Below are 17,658 nucleotides of genomic sequence, written 5' to 3'. Positions count from 1 at the left end.
ACTTCCTCCCCAGGCCCAGTGAAGTATTTTGAGCCTGCTTCACTTGCTGCGCAGCAGAAGGCGATGCAGTGTTATGAGTCATGGGGTGGGGAGAGCGTGTGTGTGTATGAATTCAACAGCGCTAGGTTTATTTTTTGGTTGCCGCTTTGTTAATGTTAATACTGTTTATAGATTATGAATGCTGTAGTACTTTATGAATCCTATGACTTTGTCTTATGACTATCTTGTAATAAGCTGTTCAGCTTATTTTTTTAGCTGTGTTGTTAATAGTGTTTTATAGATTAAAAGGTAAAGGGGACCCCTGACCATTAGGTCCAGTCGTAGATGATTCTGGGGTTGCAGTGCTCATCTTGCTTTATTGGCCGAAGGAGCCGGCGTACAGCTTCTGGGTCATGTGGCCAGCATGACTAAGCCGCTTCTGGCAAAGCAGAGCAGCACACGGAAACGCCGTTTACCTTCCCGCCAGAGTGGTACCTATTGATCTACTTGCACTTTTGGGTGTGCTTTCGAACTGTTAGGTTGGCGGGAGGTTTTATAGATTACAATTGTTTTACTGGAGATTTATATTCTTTACCAGTGTTTCTGTGACGTCCTTTTATGCTGTAATTTATTGTTTGTAAGCCGCTTTGTGATTCATGTGAATGAGAAGTGGCACAGAAATGTCATAAACCAAGCCAGAGGTCTGCTGTGCATCTGGCTGGGCAGGGGCCCGATCCTGCAGGCTCTTCACCAGCCTCTCTCACACAAGCGCCCAGGTTTGGACAAAGCACATTTTCAGCCCAGAGTGGGACCCCCGCAAGGATATGAGGAGAAGCCTTTCCACGCCAAGCCTCCCCTTCTGAGGCGAAAAGAGCCTCGCCCCGCCTCGGCTTCTCCCTCCCCTGAAGCGCGTTTCCGCCTCCGCCTCCTCAGGCGGCCCTCGCCCCGCCGGATTCAAGAGGGGGAAAGGCACTGTTGTGGCGAGGAGTTCCTCCTTCCCTCACAAAAACGTCTCCGCCCTTCTCCGTTCTTCGAGCCAAGGGGGCGAGAGACCCTCCGCCGGGCGGTGAGTGCGGGCGGGCGGGCGGGCGGGCCGGGAGGTAGCTGGCCTGAGGGCTTCCTGGCCCCGCAGGCGAGGGAGGGAAAAGCGGCCGGGAAAGGAAGGCCTCCTGGGCGTGGCCAGGATTTGGGGGGGGGGAGGCCCACCTGCCCCCATTTCGGGGGGGGAATTACTCCGCGCCCCCCTCCTGGAAATCCGTCTTCTTTAAGCGAGCAGACAGAAAGATGCCGTGACAAACATTCAATCTTTCGTGTCTCTCTTTTTCTACCTACGTCCCACAACATCGTAAAGAAAGGTGTTGCAAATAGGACACCTGGAAGCTTGAAATTATAAAATGACTCATTAAAATCAACCACAGTAGCATCCGCATTGCACACAGAAAATTAAGATAACAAAGGATTACGTTAAAATAAAAATGACAAATAATCCTAATGAGAAGGATGAACCTGGTGCGCTACTATTGATTTATTAATGTTTGGCTCTATTTTTGGCAACAGCAGCAGCAGCATCGTTAAATCACCTGATTAACTATTTGCAGTTTGTTTCCATTTTTAGTTAAGAGATTTGTGACCTCGCTGAACCCACGTTCCACTAAATACCATGAAGGAAACATGGCTATAGCCAAGGGGGCGGGGGGGGGCACGCAGCTGTTCACCCAGATCAAGTAAAACAATAAAAATATTTGACTAACTAACTAATCATGTCAGTTTTGCTGCCCTAACAAAAATCCTGGCTATGCCCATGGAAAAAAATGCAATTAAAATTGTACTACTGTATAGTCCAGAGGAGGAGGTGCCACTGTCCCACAACAGCACCTGGCTAACAGAAAAATCTGTCAAAATCTTCAGTAGGAAGTTAAATAAAATATTAAAATCATGTGGTTACCAGCATCTTCACCTTATCTTGGTGGTGACAGGTGGGCACAGCAGCAGCAAAAAGGAAAAACACAAGCTGGCATAGCTAAGAAATACCGTTGCTGGTTCCTGCCCTTTTAATCTTTCCACAATACCTCTCTGCCCCAGTGTAACATTGCTGTGGAGTAACCCTACACTGAGGCACAGAAGATACTGTGGGGGGCATCAACATGATGGGCACCAGCCACCACCACCCAGGAGCTAGTGCTTTGGGTCAGCCGCAACATAGAAGACAAGCTCCTGATTATGCCCTATTTATTGCTTCTGAACATCTAGCTATTGATAGATGTGTTATCCTTACATATTAACTGAACATGGCATTTTCTATTTGATAAACAGGTGGAGTGTATATGAAGAAGGAAAACTATAAGTCCTTTAAAATGCATACATCCATGTGACAAAGGCAGTGTGACTAACTTTTCGCAATGTAGCACCTCTGTTATTTGAGCCTTCACTATCCAAAACCACTGAATCAAGAGACGCTATGTCTTGCATCCAGCCCTGTGGCACCATAACTCTTTGTGTGAATAGCTCTTCCATTATTAAGTTGATAATGTCATAGCTGTTGCTTTTGTGTTGCAGTAGAAATATATTCGCAGAAAGCTAATGTAATCACGACTACTGGGAGAGGCGTCAGAACACTACAGAAAAGAAATGGCAGCTAATAAAGCCCTTCAGCTAAATGATGCAGTAAGAAGAGGATCGATCGAGACTGTCCGGCAGTTGATAGAAGAAGGTAATGATATCAATTCAAAGGTGAATGATGGATGGACAGCCCTTCACAGTGCTGTACAAATGAACGAAGAGGCAATTGCCCACCTTCTGCTGGACAGAGGAGCCGATCCACTTGCTAGGAAGGACAACGGAGCTACCCCCTTTATTCTAGCAGGGATAACAGGCAATGTTGAACTTTTAAAGCTCTTCCTTCAGAAGGGGTCGGTCATCAATGAGTGTGATTTGAATGGTTTCACGGCATTCATAGAGGCTGCTGGATATGGGCGAGAAGAGGCCCTGAGGTTTTTGTATAAGTGTGGGGCAGATGTTAACTTGCCCAGAAATGTGGCTGATGAGGATAAAAGGGCCCTGAATAAAGGTGGAGAAACAGCCCTGATGGATGCTGCCAGGTATGGTCACTGCTCTGTTGTCAAAGTCCTAGTTGAAGAATTGGGTGCTGATGTGAACATCTGCGACAACTGGGAGAGAAATGCATTGGTCCATGCTCTCACAGTGACTAAAAAGGATCAGCCCCAAGGCAAAGAGGCAGCTGCCCTTTTCCTCTTAAAACACGGGGCTGATGTGAATAAGAGAGATGAAGTTGGGAAAACTACTTTGATCCTAGCAGCTGAAAGGCAAAGCTTAGACCTGGTGAAGGCTATATTGGAAAAAGAAGAAGTGGACGTGAACGATGCTGACAGAAACAACAAAACAGCCCTTATGGCAGCAGTGGAAATGGAAAATTATGAAATAGCGAAGACATTGTGTGAAAAGGGAGCAAGAACAGACATTGGGAACTTGATAGATATGGCCAGCCTGAATTACAACAACGAAATGATAAGGCTTCTTCGCCAGTATGGAGCATTGTCTTCTCCAAGGCAGCCAGAAATACAATGGACCTCTGCTAGCAGACACTGGCAATCCAAGCTCCGAGATCTTTATGGAAAGTATCGTCCTATGATTGGAAAACTCAAGATCTTCATGTTTCCAGATTTCCGAATTCAGAGAAGTTCCCACGGAGGTGTCTACCTAGGATTCTACAATGGAGAAGAGGTGGCTGTGAAGATATTCCCCACCACCGCAGAAAATGCTGAACGAGAAAAAACCTGCCTTGAGAAGTGCCGTACCAGCAAACATCTGGTGAAGTTCTGTGGATGGGAAGAGCAGAACTGCTGTCTCTACTTGTGCCTTTCCCTGTGTGAGAAAAACCTTGAGGAATACTTCAGGACAGCAGGAACTGAGAATGGAACTATGAGAAGTAATGTTATTATTGAAACAATATTTCAGGCAGTGAAGGAACTGCACTCATTTGGATTTGGGCATCAAGATCTGCACCCAAGTAACGTTTTGATAGGTTTGTGTTCTTTCTTATATGGCTGTCTGTCGAGTGGAACCCAAGCCATTACCCAAGTGTAGTTGAAAGAATTTAACGAAAGAAATATGGAGTAGCAGGTTTTCAATTTTATGGTGTAAACCAAGGATGGGGAATCTGTGTCCTTTAAGATACCGTTGGCTAGCAAGTCCCATAATCTCGGAACATGGAGCTGATGGGATTTGGAGTCCAGCACTAACCAGAGCACCACAGGTTCCCTACACCTGGGGTGGGGGTGGGAATTGGCTAGCCAATCATCTGCAAGGGGTCAGAAATTCAGTTCCAACAGCAAGCATGTGAGCAGCATAGAAGAATAGTTTCACACACAAGCTGAAAGAAAACAGCAGCAGATATTGGAGATTTATTACAGAGAGTGATATGGGATTGACTCTCTGGTGACATACCAAACCCTTGGATATTCTAAGCTGTAGTGATCATAGTGCCCTGCAATTTTCTCTTCTAACCAGCAGCCTCACTGGTGCAAGGCACAGTCTGACCCCCTCCTTTGGTAATTCCTCATAGAACACTAGCCCAATGGTTGCCATTAATTTGATCCTGAATTGATTTTAGAATGAATTGATTTTAGAATGTATTTCAGTTAATTGATTTTATGTAAACTGTTACTTTTATTGTTGTTAGCCACTCTGAGCCCGGCTTCGGCTGGGGAGGGTGGGATATAAATAAAATTATTATTATTATTAAGGAAGGAGAGATTCCAGCTCAGGAATAGAATATCTGCTTTTCAGGCAAAAGGTTAATTATGTTCAACCCCCAACATCTCCAGGCAGGGTTGGGAGAGACTCCTGTGTGGCATTGCGGAGAGCCACTGCCAATCTGAGCATAAACAATGTTGAGTGCAGAGGGACCAATGGTCTGACTAGATATAAGGTAGCTTCCTGTGATCCTAGTCTGCACTCTACTCACCCAGCTCCCAGATCAAGCCGTCTGGAAGCTGACGCCACCATCCTAAATCTTGAGAATAATTTCACTACACCTTTTTACTGCTTCAGAAATGTGGCCCGCCCCTCCAATAGATCTCCATTGTTTACTTACTTATTATGCACTAATACTTCGAATATTATGATTTCTCCTCTGCATTATATCCCCTCAACAAATCTGGAACATAGGACTAAGCAGATGGATGGATGGTTTCAGACAGAAGTCATTCTGGTTCTACCTGGAGAACAACCTACACCAGGCATCCCCAAACTCGGCCCTCCAAAAGTTTTGGGACCAAAACTCCCACCATCCCTGACCACTGGTCCTGTTAGCTAGGGATGATGGGAGTTGTAGTCCCCAAACATCTGGAGGGCCAAGTTTGGGGGTGTCTGACCTACATATTCAGATAAAAAATTAAGTTCTGTTGGCATCTACATTCGGGTGGCAAATCTTTTTAGGATCAAAGGTCACATTGCCACGTTGTGACTTTCAGTAACTGAGCGTGGGGGTGGGGGTGGGTGGGGAGTCCCTGGAGTGATATTAGTGCTTGAGGTGAATATTTATTTATCATACTTCTGTGCCGCCTCAACATCAGAAATATAAAAACAATACATTTCAAATAAAACATAAAAGCTAAAAGCAGCAGAGATAAAGTGAAACTAGTCAACAGTACCATAAAAATGTTCATGGCACAGACACATCTTTGATGTTTTAAAATAATAAAGTGTCAAAATCTCAAAAATTCACAGAAATCAAAAGCCCCTAAAAAGCCTTGGGAAATGAAAATGTCTTCATTTGACCATAACAGCAATACAAAGTAGGCATCAGGTGGACTCTCTAGGGAGGCCATTCTATAACTGGGTATAACAGCTGAGAAGGCCTTCTCCCTAGCAACCACCAGCTGGCTCTCCTTAGGCAGGGATATGCAGAGAAGAGCCTCAGGCGCTGACATGAAGTTTCACGTAGGTTTGCATGTGAGCAGGTGAATTGGCTGCTCTTGCTGAATCTTGAAAGTTTCCAATATGTGCTCTTTCCCCACAAAGCATTCAATACACAAAGATGTGAAAACCATTCCGCTTGATTGCTTCCACTTATGTATTTATTTATTTTGCTAGATGTCACAGGCAAGGTTTTTCTAGCAGATTTTGATAAGTCCAGAAAAATAGATGATGAAGAAGATCTTACCATCACAGAAGATCTGCAGGTAAGTGAGCCTCCTCTGCAGTTGCCTCCCCAGCCTTCTATATTTGCAGAATGATTATCCCCAACCATTAAGGCAATGTATTGTGTGTTTGTGCACAATATACTTTTATTTATTTATTTTTTAATGATATTTATTGAGAATTTAAAATTACAGAAAAAGAAAAGAAAAAACACGAAAAAAGAAAAGGAAAAAAGGTAGACAAAAAAAGAGATTAAACAATATAAGTCAATAAAAACAATGTAAGAAAACACACACACACACAATACACCAGAATCAAAAAACAAAAATAAACAAAGAATTTAAAAGCAAATCCAATATTCCCAAATCTTTATCTTTCATTAACTTGTTTCATTGACCTCCTCACACCTCCCTTTTTTGTATTCTAGTTATTAATTATCTCAGCAAATCCTTTCCATCTTTCACAATATTCTGTCATTAAATTACCTTAATCTATTTTAACCTTACCTTACCATAAAAAACCCTAAAGCTTAAAACTTAGATCTTATTTATACTTAATTCTTTTTAACTAAACATATTTATACATAATTCTTTTTAACATTTCTACTAAAGCCAAATAGTTTCATTCCAACATTTTTCTAATACTCATTAATTTTACAATGATTTTCTAAATGAATTTTTAAAACTTTCTTCCAATCTTCATCCGTCGTCTCTTCTTCCTGGTCTCGGGTTTTGTCAGTCCTTTCTGTCCCATCCATCTAGTCCATCAACCTGGTGACCTTCTATCCGAGGCTCTTAAGTCTTTTCCATGTCCCTTCTGCAGGTCTTCTTCATGTTTATATCTGCACTTTACTTTATCTTCTGCTGATCTTATTCTTAATTTACTTCCTTTCTCTCGGGGAGACTCCAACTTGACAATATCTTTATCCCTTCTCAACAAGTCAGCCCATTCTCCATAGTCGACACTGAAATCCAAAAGATATTTGAAGGCATGTTTCAAAGTCCCTCCAAGGTTAAGGGCCCCCACAACTCCAAACTCCCCCTGGCCCAAAGCCAGATCCGAAAAGTCAAAACATCCCTGCATAGGGGGATCTATCCAACTTCCCATCTCCAGACCAAACAGTACTCCATCTCTCCAAATCTGACTTTCTCCAGATTCAGTCGTCAAAGACAGCAACTTATGTTCCTGCAAGGCCGCAGCTCTCTCCATTTCTGGTACCTTTATCTTCTTCACCACTTGCTCTGTCAAAGCACATTCCTGGATTAATTCCGGAGTGGTTTCTATATAAGTATTCACTGTTTGTCCAAAATTTCCAACTGCAACAGTCATCAAATCCATCTTCTCATGTAGCTGTTCCAGTAAAGCACTTGTCTTGCAAAAAGCAAGCACTAAAGCTTCTTCTGGGCACATTCTTGTTCAAGGTTGGTGTCTAATTCCCACGATCTTTTATCTCTACAGCTGTAGAATTCCCCAGATCGACTCCAGCAACAGTTTCACAAGCTCCCTCTAGAGGAAACAATTTCTATTTGTATCCGTCTTTTTAAAAGCAGATCTAGCAACAAAGTTCCTTTCGTTTTCCAGATATTTTGTTCCTTTTAAGTGCAAAAGGGAACATTGGAATCAATATGTTTCTCTTTTTTAACTATCTGTCAAAAACGTTTTATCCACAGTCAATGAACTTCCCCAAAGTGTCTGTCTCTGACACCGTGCTCCCAGGATCAAGACGGTGGAAATTTATCTTTCTTTACTTTCTCTTCTGCAGGTTTAAACAGTCTAAAAAGATTCCCCCCTCTTCTCCTGCTTCCAAGGGGGGTTTAGTGATTTTAGCTGATGGAAATTTAGTCCTTTACAAATGACTTTCCAGACTCTAGCTTGCAATGTCTTTGCTTCAATCTATTTACAAAAGCGGAAGGCGGACTTCCTGTTTAGACCTTCCCACTTCAGTACCAAATTAAAAAGTTTCTTAATCCAATTTTCCGTTCTACTCACGGGCAGTTGTTTAAAATTCAATTGTCCACAGGAAAAAGTCAGCGCTCTCCGGCAACAGCAATGCGGCTTCACTCCGTGAAAAGAGCAGTCGATTCGAAGCACCGCGCCATTCACCCCACGTCGCTCCAGATCCTCAAAACTGGGTTTCCCCGCGAGTAGGGGAGGCGCAAAAGGTGCCAGCCGAATTCCACGTCCACAGGCTTCTCCCGCCTGTGGTTTTTAGTGGGTCTCCGCCTCGCCACGGCGGTCCAGACCCTAGTTCTCACGAAACGGATTCCTCCTGGTCAGAGGAAATCCGCCATTGCCGGAGGCGCTAACCCGGAAGTCTCCTGCGCACAATATACTTTTATGCTTAACCATAACATAGAATTGGGTTGAATGTTTGTCCTACTCAGAGTAGCCCCATTGAAATCTGGCTAACCTAAGATCAATAATTCCAATGAGTTTACCCAAACTTTGCCCGGTTCAATTTGTATTTATTTATTTATTTGATTTCTTACCAGCCCTTCACCAAAAGGTGCCAGGGTGGAGTACAACAGTTTTAAATACAATACTGTATTATTGGAAACATTTTAAAACAAATTAAAGTCACGTGAATATGGTAGATCCTGAAAATGAGTATATCAGGTGTATGGTTCAAATTTATTCAAGAATAAATTGACATCAGTAAGAATGTTAATTGCTAGTTCTGGTCCCAGGAGTTCTTTCTGGTAACAGTGTCATTGTTTTTGTGAAATTTTTAATTTCCTGTATAACCCCAGTATAGTTGTAACCTGGAAGTTGAATGGAATCCATTCCGGAAGTCCATCCGACTTCCAAAATGTTCGGAAACCAAAGCACAGCTTCTGATTAGCTGCAGGAAGCTCCTACAGCCAACCAGAAGCTGCGGAAGCCCCATCGGACGTTCGGGTTCCAAAGAATGTTCGCAAACCGGGACACTCACTTCCAGGTTTGCAGCATTTGGGAGCCAAAATGTCCAAGTACCAAGGCGTTCAAGATCCAAAGTACGACTGTAGATTAGAGAATTTAATAACCTGTCAGTGCAGCCCTGTGTTTCTAAGGACCAAATTTGATTCCAGTCGTGGTGGTGGGAATCTGATCAGGACCATAGTGGTGAAGAACCAGTGTGTGCCGGGGAATGGTATCTAAACATTCCTCCAACATTTTTTTCTCAGGTTGAAATTACCTCCATCTGCTATTTAGTCTATAGGGCAAAACATAGAGATACTGAACAAGCTGTAGTATAATCCTATTCTCTAACATTTTAGGTAGGTTTCTACATGCAAGGGGTGTGTTTGTGTGTAGAAACATTATGTCATGTGATTGCATCACTTGCAATTTAAACTGACACAGCCCAGACACAGATTTTTAGCATCTCGGCAAGAACTAAGCCCAGGCACAAAGGATAAAAGTGTGATTCCAGTCTACTTGCCCAAGAATGACATTCTGTGTTGTGAAATCGTATTGCCATTTGTTCTCGCATGTAGGCTCTCAGACGTCTAGCCCTATATGTTGCTATGAGGGGGACAATCTGCTTTGAAGCCTTGCCTGCGCAGTGTCCGAAGGATGTAGATGATTACTTTGAAATAGAAGACCTCAGAGCAAGACTGGAATCTCCTGATGAAAACATCCCAGTCACTGAGCAACTGGGACAGTTGATCTACCATCCTTATTTCTGGAGCAAGAAGGTGTAAGTACTAAATAAATACAGGAAACTTAGCAACTATCCATTCTTATCATTCTACCTTCCTCAGTTTGATTTGCCCTGTTACTACAACAGCATGGAAGAAGAAACTTTGCAAGTAGGATTAGAATGACATTTTGGGAAAATGTTTTAACCCATTCATTTCTATTTTTTGAAATCTTAAGTTTTGCCTTCAGAATTGAAGCTCAGAATTAGATTACGCTGCTTTATATGTCTTTGTTGCTTATAGACTGTCATGTGCTTTGTCATGTTGTTTAAAATATAATGAATGTTCAGGTCTGGGTTGTTGTCCCTCCTGTGAAAACCACATGGCTAATCATTAATGTAAGATAAAAATAATGCAGTCAAACCTCGGTTGTCAAATGTAATCCATTCTGGTTACAGGTCGGTAGCCGTGTTGGTCTGCCGTAGTCGAAACAAAGTAAAAAAATACCTTCCAGTAGCACCTTATTGGTATGAGCTTTCGTCTGCATCTGTTCTGGAAGACTATTCGACTTCCGAAATGTTTGACAGCCAAGTTGCAGCTTCCGTTTGGTTGCAAGAGCTTTTTGCACTCAAGCAGAAGCCGCGTTTGACGTTCAAGTTCCAAGGAACATTCGAAAACAGGAGCATTTACTTCTGGGTTTTTGGCATTAGGGAGCCGAAACATTTGACTATGGAGCCATTCGAGAACCGAGATTTGACTGTATATATATTTCAGTAAATAACTGCAGTGAACTTTGGATAGTGAGTTTGCTGCAGATATGACAGCACATTGATGCAGTATTGATATTATTTGTCATTGTTAGCCATCAGATACCAAATGTTGAATATGAACTATGTGATGTGCAACTGGCACTGAAATCCATGCACTAAGATTTAAGGGATCAATGTCTGATTCTACACTACTATTTAGGGCTCTGAAAATCCACCCTCATGCCTAACAAAAACTCTCAAGAGACTTTAACAGGCAGAAACACACATTTCAAATTGGTTTTGCACAGCCACAATAATAATGCCACATCTGGAGAGCCACAGATTAGCCACACTGCATTAGATGGTAATGTGTCAGGGAGAGGAAAGGCAAAATCAGAGTTTTGTTATAAAAGGCAGCTTGCAGAGCAAGGATGCCCCTTCCTTGCATATGACAGGAGTTAATGGGTGCAGTATACCTGCCCCAGGAGAGCAAAGGAAGCGGCTTCATTCTAGGTCAGACTATTTGTCTATGTCTTGGCGTTGTCTGCCTGGCTCCAGGGTCTCATTGCCTGCTACTGGGTCCTTTTAACTGGCGATGGCAGGTGTTGAAGCTGGGACCAAGCATGTGCTCTGTCCTTTCCCAGTCTCTGAGACCAGCCTTACCATATGGTCAGGGGCGCCGACTTATAAAAAATATTGGGGGGGCCCATACCGGGGTCCTGCCGCTGGTTCGCTCGGGTAGCCGGGAGAACGCAGTTCGAGGTGGCGGTGTTGGGGAGAGACCCTCGCTCAGGGCGCCACTAGACTTGGCGGCCGGCGGCCTATCTGGGGGGTTTTGGAGCGTATTTCGGCGGAGCGATTGGGGAGGAGGGGGCTTGTTGCTGGATTCTTCAGCTGAGCCGGAGATCCGCTGCTGGGGGTCCCTGGGCCGAGTTGTGAGCACGGCCTGCTGAAGGGAGATCCAGCCGATTGCGCGACGGGGACGGCCGGGGCTCTCCGGCTAGGGCGCGCGGCTGGCTGGCTGGCGAGGGAGCAGGTGGGGAGGAGGCGGGGGTCCTCACTCTCTTAGGAAACGCACCCGCGCGCCCGATTGCCACGAAGTCCGAAGGGTGCGTGTGTGGAATTAAAAAGCAAAAACGAGATACGGGCAGGGCAGGCAAAGAGTTTTCTGCAAGAGGATGGAGGGCAGGTTGAAGAGAAAATCACTCAGGATGAGACAGTCAAATCAGCCATGATAAAATGGGCTCAGGATATTGGGTATAACATCATGTTTGAGGACTGGGAAAGGTTATGGACCACCGGAATGAAATTCACGGCATGTAATGCCTTGAAGGAAAATATTATGAAAATGATTTATAGGTGGTACATGACCCCAGTCAAGCTTGCAAAAATATATCACCTGTCTGATAATAAATGTTGGAAATGTAAGGAGGCTGAAGGGACATTCTTTCACCTCTGGTGGACTTGTCCAAAAGTGAAGACCTTCTGAGAAATGATCTATAATGAGTTAAAAAAGGTATTTAAGTATACCTTTCCCAAGAAACCAGAGGCCTTCCTCTTGGGCATTGTTGGCCAGAAAGTGTTAAAGAAGGATAGAACTTTCTTTATGTATGCAACTACAGCAGCAAGAATACTTATCGCAAAATATTGGAAGACACAAGATTTGCCCACACTGGAAGAGTGGCAGACGCAATTGATGGACTACATGGAACTGGCTGAAATGACTGGCAGAATCCGAGATTTGGGAGAAGAAACAACGGAAGAGGACTGGAAAAAATTTAAGGACTATTTACAAAAACAATATAAGTTGTATGAATGTTAAAAATTTACACGATTCGGAAACTATAGCTTCAGCAATTAGATTTGGGGAACAGGAAATTATATTTTAAGTAAGAAAAGGTCAAAATCTAAGGTAATACTATGTTTAATTTAAGATATAAGTAACTGATGAAAAGTATGTTAAATTTAGAGGTATAGTATTTGAAAAGTACAAAATAAGGTACGAAACAAGGTAATAATTTGCTGATATCTTTATTATAAAGAATGCAGGGTAAGGGAGATGCGAGGAAGTCCAGTTAGTTATATAAAAAATGTGTTGAATGGTTGGTTTTCTTTTCTTCTTTTTCTTTTTTTCTTTTTCTTGTTCTTTTACTTTTTTCTTCAGTGTATGTTTCTAACTTTGTATTTGAAACCTTAATAAAATATTTATAAAAAAAGAAGAAGAGAAAATCCTTTCGCTTTTCTGGGGCTCAGGGAAGTCTCAGAGCCGGAGGTTGGGGAAGGGACCCCCTTTGCTCTGCCCTCTTCTCCCGTCTTAGATTCGCATGGGGGTCCCCGCCCGAGCTTGCCTGGCCACCGGGCCACACAAGGGCCGCGCTCTACGCGGCACACCTTGCTAGCCGCGCAGCTGTCCTCCGCGGCTGCGGAGCGGCCCTGCGCCGGTGCCCAGCCCCTCTGGGCGCCCGCTGCGCTGCCAATGACAAGCGGGCGACGTCGCGGGCGGGGAAGGCGTCGCTTTCTTTCCCGATCCTGCATCCTCCCAGTCTTCCAGCCCTTTTTTGGGTTGGAAGCTCGTCTCGTTCGCCCTTCTCCTTTCTTCACCCTGCGCGCAATTTTCCTCCCTCGTCTCCCTCCCCATTTCTCCTTCCTTCCTTCCTGACTGACTGACTGACGGGCTTGGGCTCGGGCTCAGGCTCGGGCTCGGGCTTCGGGTCGGGCTCGGGCTCAGGCTCGGGCTCGGGCAGCCACAGCGTCGGCGGTGTTGGCGATCGGCGGCGCGGGGGGATGGCCCTCCCGGGGGAGCCGGCGCTGCTCAATGGGGTTGCCAAGGAGACAGGCCGGCCGCCCCCCTCCCCCGGCCCGGCGCCCCCCGCCGCGCCGGTGCCCGTTATCGAGCTGGTGCGCGCCGGGCGCCCTATAAAAGCCGCGGACGCGCCCACCGCCGCCCGAGATTATTGGGGGGGCTGAGCCCCCCCAAACGAATTTTTGAGGGGGCTCGGGCCCCCTCAAGCCCCATGGAGTCGGCGCCTATGCATATGGTCACCTTGGCTCTTTGGGTTCTTAGTAATTGCCTTTTGTTTGCCAGGAGATACAGGGTCTTAAGAGACGTTGGGAATGAGAGCGATATAAAGACACGCAACACTCGGCACCATAACAGCACTAGTGAAATTCTGAAGGCTCTGAATAGTGAGGAAGATCCTTTCAAGGACTGGACTGAAAAGGTCAGTTATCTCTTGCAGCCTCCGTATGAAAGCTTCAGCTGTGTTGATTTGAACTGCCACATTTGACCTCTTTTCCTTCTGCATTGTCAGTGCCAGTGATTCATCACTTCTCAAAGGCATGAGGGCAACCTAAGTGCAAAACAAACAGCTTAGGTCTGATTCACGTCTTTACAATATGTATACCTGGTCCTGCAAAACCATTCCTATGTCTGTGAAATGATTTGCCGTTAGATCAGATTTTAAACACAGTTGTACCTCGGAAGTCAAACAGAATCTGTTCCGGAAGTCCATTCAACTTCTGAAGTGCGGCTTCTGATTGGCTGCAGGAAGTTCCTGAAGCCAATCGGAAGCTGCAGAAGCCCTGCTGGACATTTGGCTTCCAAAAGAAGGTTCGAAAACTGGAACACTCACTTTTGGTTTTCGATCATTTGGGAGCTGGAATGTTCAACTCCCAAGGTGTTCGGGAGCCAAGGTATGACTGTATTGCAAAATCTGCCAAGCAATATAAATGGAAACTGTTTCAATAAATTAACCAGTATAGTATTATAATAACCAACATACGTCATACTTCATGCCATTCTGTCAAATGTATATTTCTGTATTATTTTTTGTATATTTTTGTATACTGTATATTTTTGTGACTTGGAATCTGCCAGCTTGCAGGTCTACATGGAAACGGTATTGTGAGGAGTGGGCTTCATGGACCCAGATTAATGACAGGGGACATGTGCTTTTTTCAGATTGATAAGGATGTATTGGACTGTATGGTTGGTCCCTTTAATAGCAAGAAAAAGAATAAGAAAAACAATAAAGATTATGAAAACTGTGTGACAGATTTACTGAAGCTGATCAGGAATATGGGGGAGCACTTCAGTGAGAAGGATGAGAAGTAAGTGAGAGTTCTTTTTTTCTAGATTTGCAGCTGTCCCTAGCCTTCTGCAGAGGAGACACTGAGTGGCCATTTCTATGCAGTGTACTTCCTCTTCTATAAACCAGTACTATGTGAATCCGGACTTAGATAATCACACCTTTGAAAAGGCCACCCAGTGGTCAAGTGGAGTTTTGCACCTCAGCTACCAGCTTCAAGTCAAAGGGCTAAACTGAGGACTCATTCATGCTTCCTTTTGTGCTGCATTTTTAGGCACAAAAACACGGCTTTAAAGCGCCGTGTTTGAGTGCATTTGTTTTATCCCAGCAGTATGCCCAGGAAAACCCATGCTTTGATGTTGGATCAGAGCAAACAGCAATAGGGTTTTCCATGGGTTGGCATTTGCTCCAATTCAGAGACCAACATTCACATTCTATTTTTTAAAAATACAAATCTAAACTACTGCTTGCTTACATACTGGTATTAAAAGGGTTCACATTTTCCTCTATTTCAGGGTGAAGGAAATAATCAAGGAGCCAGAAGACTATTTTCTGAACCTTTTTCCAAATTTAACAACTTATGTCTACCGGACTTTGCATAATATACAATATGATAAACATTTTCCGAATGCACAGAATTCTTCTCAGCTATAATGGGGACCAATAGACAGAGATTCTTCATGAGAGTTCTCTTCTGTTTCAAGGTGTAAGAATAATTAAGAGGCTAGCAACATTTTCTGAGCCTCTTTCCAGAATTAATCATTTTCATCTTGCCAGAATTTGTGCAACACAGGATGATATATATTCTCCAAGTGCTCAGAACCCTTCTCAGTTGCGATGAGAATCGGCAGCAGTTGATTCTTGCACGTGACTCTTCTGCCTTTCTTCAGTTTGCCCCATTCAGCTAAGATACCAGATAAAGTCAAATAAGAAAGCTGCAGCACATGTAATATAAAGAGATAGAAAGAAAGGTTGTGGCTGGCAGAAGGGAGCTTTTATTGTCTATGCATTTGTGAAGCTTGTTTGCTTGAAATTGAGGCTTTCTCTCACCTACCAGCAAAACATCAATCCAGATGTTGTATAATTTCCTGAATTTTATGCTCTGCCAGTGGAAAGAGAAAATAAATACTTTCTATTACATTCTGCAGTTGTTTGATCTTGGTTTGCTCAACAAATGCAAATGAAACTGCAGTCAAACTACAGCAGTTCTCTTTAGTGTGCTTGCCCAGAAATGTTGCTACTTCAGATCTCCATGCATTTCCACACTGCAGAGCTGCAATAAGGCAGTCTACAACTTCAAGTTTGGTATCAACCATGTCAAATGCAACTTATGGTGGGCTTAGATTCTTGGCAATATAGCTGCAACTAATGGGGCTTCCATTGCCATTGCACAAAAACAAGGTGGATGCAAAAGGCCCCTCTTGGGTCTGACACAGATCCCTGCCAAAGAAAACTACATTCTACATTCATGTTGAACTACAGAAAGGACCATGGCTGTCATGGTGGACTTTGGAGTTTAAAATTTCAATGGCACCCTGAGCAACACCAAAATTTGCCCCTCCCTGCCTCTCATCTTCCATTGTTTATCATTCCTGCAACACCCCTCCACCCCTCTTGGCTCGGTGCCCAGTGCAGGTAAACCAGTCATGCTCCCCTAAATCCACTTCTGGTGGCTGGCCTAAAGCCTGTTCCAGGAAATGAGGGGTGGCGGGGTTGAGGTATAAGTTAGATGTCTTGGCATCTTCAGAGGACTCCAATTTGCTGCCCTTCAGAATAACACTAGGTTAGCTTGATACAGTGGCGTAGCGTGGGGGGTGCAGGGGGGGGGCCCGGCCGCACTGGGCACAACATCTGGGGGTTAGGGGGCGCAAATCCACAGGTTAGGGGGCGCAAATTACTTGCCTTGCCCCGGGTGCTGACAACCCACGCTACGCCACTGGCTTGATAAGTGTCTGATCTCTGTGTAATTACAAGGGCCCTTGAGATGATGGGTGGGCACCGTCCCTCCTCCCTCCTCCCTCTGAGGGCTCTAATGGGCTTTCCTGGTGGTAACAGTGGGCTGCATCCGTGCTCAGAGCAGGACCAGACAGATGTGTGCCTGGGTAGCCCTTTTAATTTCCCACAATGTAGCACGGCTGTGGGGTTGGGAATCAAAATGGCAGCTAGAAATTTAAAGGGAGGTTCATACCACACACTGTAAGTTAGGAGGCATCTGTTAGGGTTCTGGGACCCTGGCAGTTGCCCAAGAATGCTGGGTCCTGGCATCTGCTCAGATGACCTGCCTGTCTCATCTGCTCTCTACTGTGTGTTGGTCCCTCTAAGAATAATAATTTTTATTTATTTATATCCCGCCAATCTGGCTGGGATTCCCCAGGCACTCTGGGTGGCTCCCAACAGAATATTAAAAACACAATAAAACGGCAAACATTAAAAACTTCCCTAAACAGGGCTGCCTTCAGATGTCTTCTAAAAGTCAGATAGTTGTTTATTTCCTTGACATCTGATGGGAGGGTGTTCCACAGAGCGGGAGCCACTACCAAGAAGCCCCTGTGTCTGGTTCCCTGTAACCTCAGTGTCCAGGTATACTGGGCTGGGGCCATTTAAGGTTTTAAAGGTCAGAGCCAACACTTTGAATTGTTGCCTATAGGCTGTTGCCTTGCTTCTGACAGCTTTGGAGCACTGGGCAAGGACAGTCAGTTTATGTCACTGAGATACTTCAAAAGAGTAAGGTGAGTGATGGAATGACGGGCATTGGCAGTGGGGTGGTGACCTTGTGACAGGGTGAAGGAAGAAATTCTAAGAGGGAAGGCACCCAGGCTGAGAAGGCAAAACTCCCATTAAGTGAGTGTGGCAAAATTAGGACTCCCCTGGTGCACAAAGGGGGGGAGGTACTATTGGACAGCGTGGATGGTTTATTCCCTGGGAGCACCTGTTTTGAACCAATTTACTGGGATCTACACACTGAATTACTTGTTATAAACAACTTAAGGGATTAAAAAAAATCTGCATTGACAACACTGCTATTACAGATATTCAAAAATGCCCTTAAAATAACACTTC

The 17,658-nt window shown here is 44.5% G+C and overlaps 2 protein-coding genes across 7 annotated transcripts in view; one reads left to right on the top strand and one right to left on the bottom strand.

Annotated features, from left to right (window-relative positions):
• Positions 1 to 827: 827 nt before the first annotated feature.
• On the top strand, positions 828 to 15,738 carry RNASEL (ribonuclease L). Its single transcript, XM_081193295.1, has 7 exons — positions 828 to 1,045; positions 2,293 to 4,021; positions 6,094 to 6,182; positions 9,618 to 9,820; positions 13,596 to 13,731; positions 14,472 to 14,620; positions 15,114 to 15,738. The coding sequence occupies exons 2-7, from the start codon at positions 2,608 to 2,610 to the stop codon at positions 15,250 to 15,252; spliced, it is 2,130 nt and encodes a 709-aa protein (XP_081049421.1). The 5' UTR covers positions 828 to 1,045; positions 2,293 to 2,607; the 3' UTR covers positions 15,253 to 15,738.
• The window catches only part of RGSL1 (regulator of G protein signaling like 1), a 50,873-nt gene continuing 48,359 nt past the window's right edge, over positions 15,145 to 17,658 (bottom strand). For 4 of the 6 annotated variants that reach the window (XM_081193284.1, XM_081193285.1, XM_081193281.1 and 1 more), the window contains one exon: positions 15,145 to 15,700. The gene's annotated coding sequence lies outside the window, so the exon portion shown is untranslated. The remainder of the gene's footprint in view (positions 15,701 to 17,658) is intronic. The other 2 variants (XM_081193282.1, XM_081193283.1) reach the window with 2 other exon arrangements.

This window comes from Podarcis bocagei (assembly GCF_964188305.1).
Source record: "Podarcis bocagei genome assembly, chromosome: 5".
NCBI classification, from domain to species: domain Eukaryota; kingdom Metazoa; phylum Chordata; class Lepidosauria; order Squamata; family Lacertidae; genus Podarcis; species Podarcis bocagei.
This window is presented reverse-complemented; position numbering and strand designations above follow the sequence as displayed.

What these genes read in the sequence shown, in the direction of transcription:
- RNASEL (XM_081193295.1), top strand. Translation starts at nt 2,608, where the DNA reads ATGGCAGCTAATAAAGCCCTTCAGCTAAATGATGCAGTAAGAAGAGGA. An exon ending in CCCAAGTAACGTTTTGATAG is followed by an intron (nt 4,022 to 6,093) that starts GTTTGTGTTCTT and finishes TTATTTTGCTAG; the next exon opens with ATGTCACAGGCAAGGTTTTT. An exon ending in TCAAGGACTGGACTGAAAAG is followed by an intron (nt 13,732 to 14,471) that starts GTCAGTTATCTC and finishes TGCTTTTTTCAG; the next exon opens with ATTGATAAGGATGTATTGGA.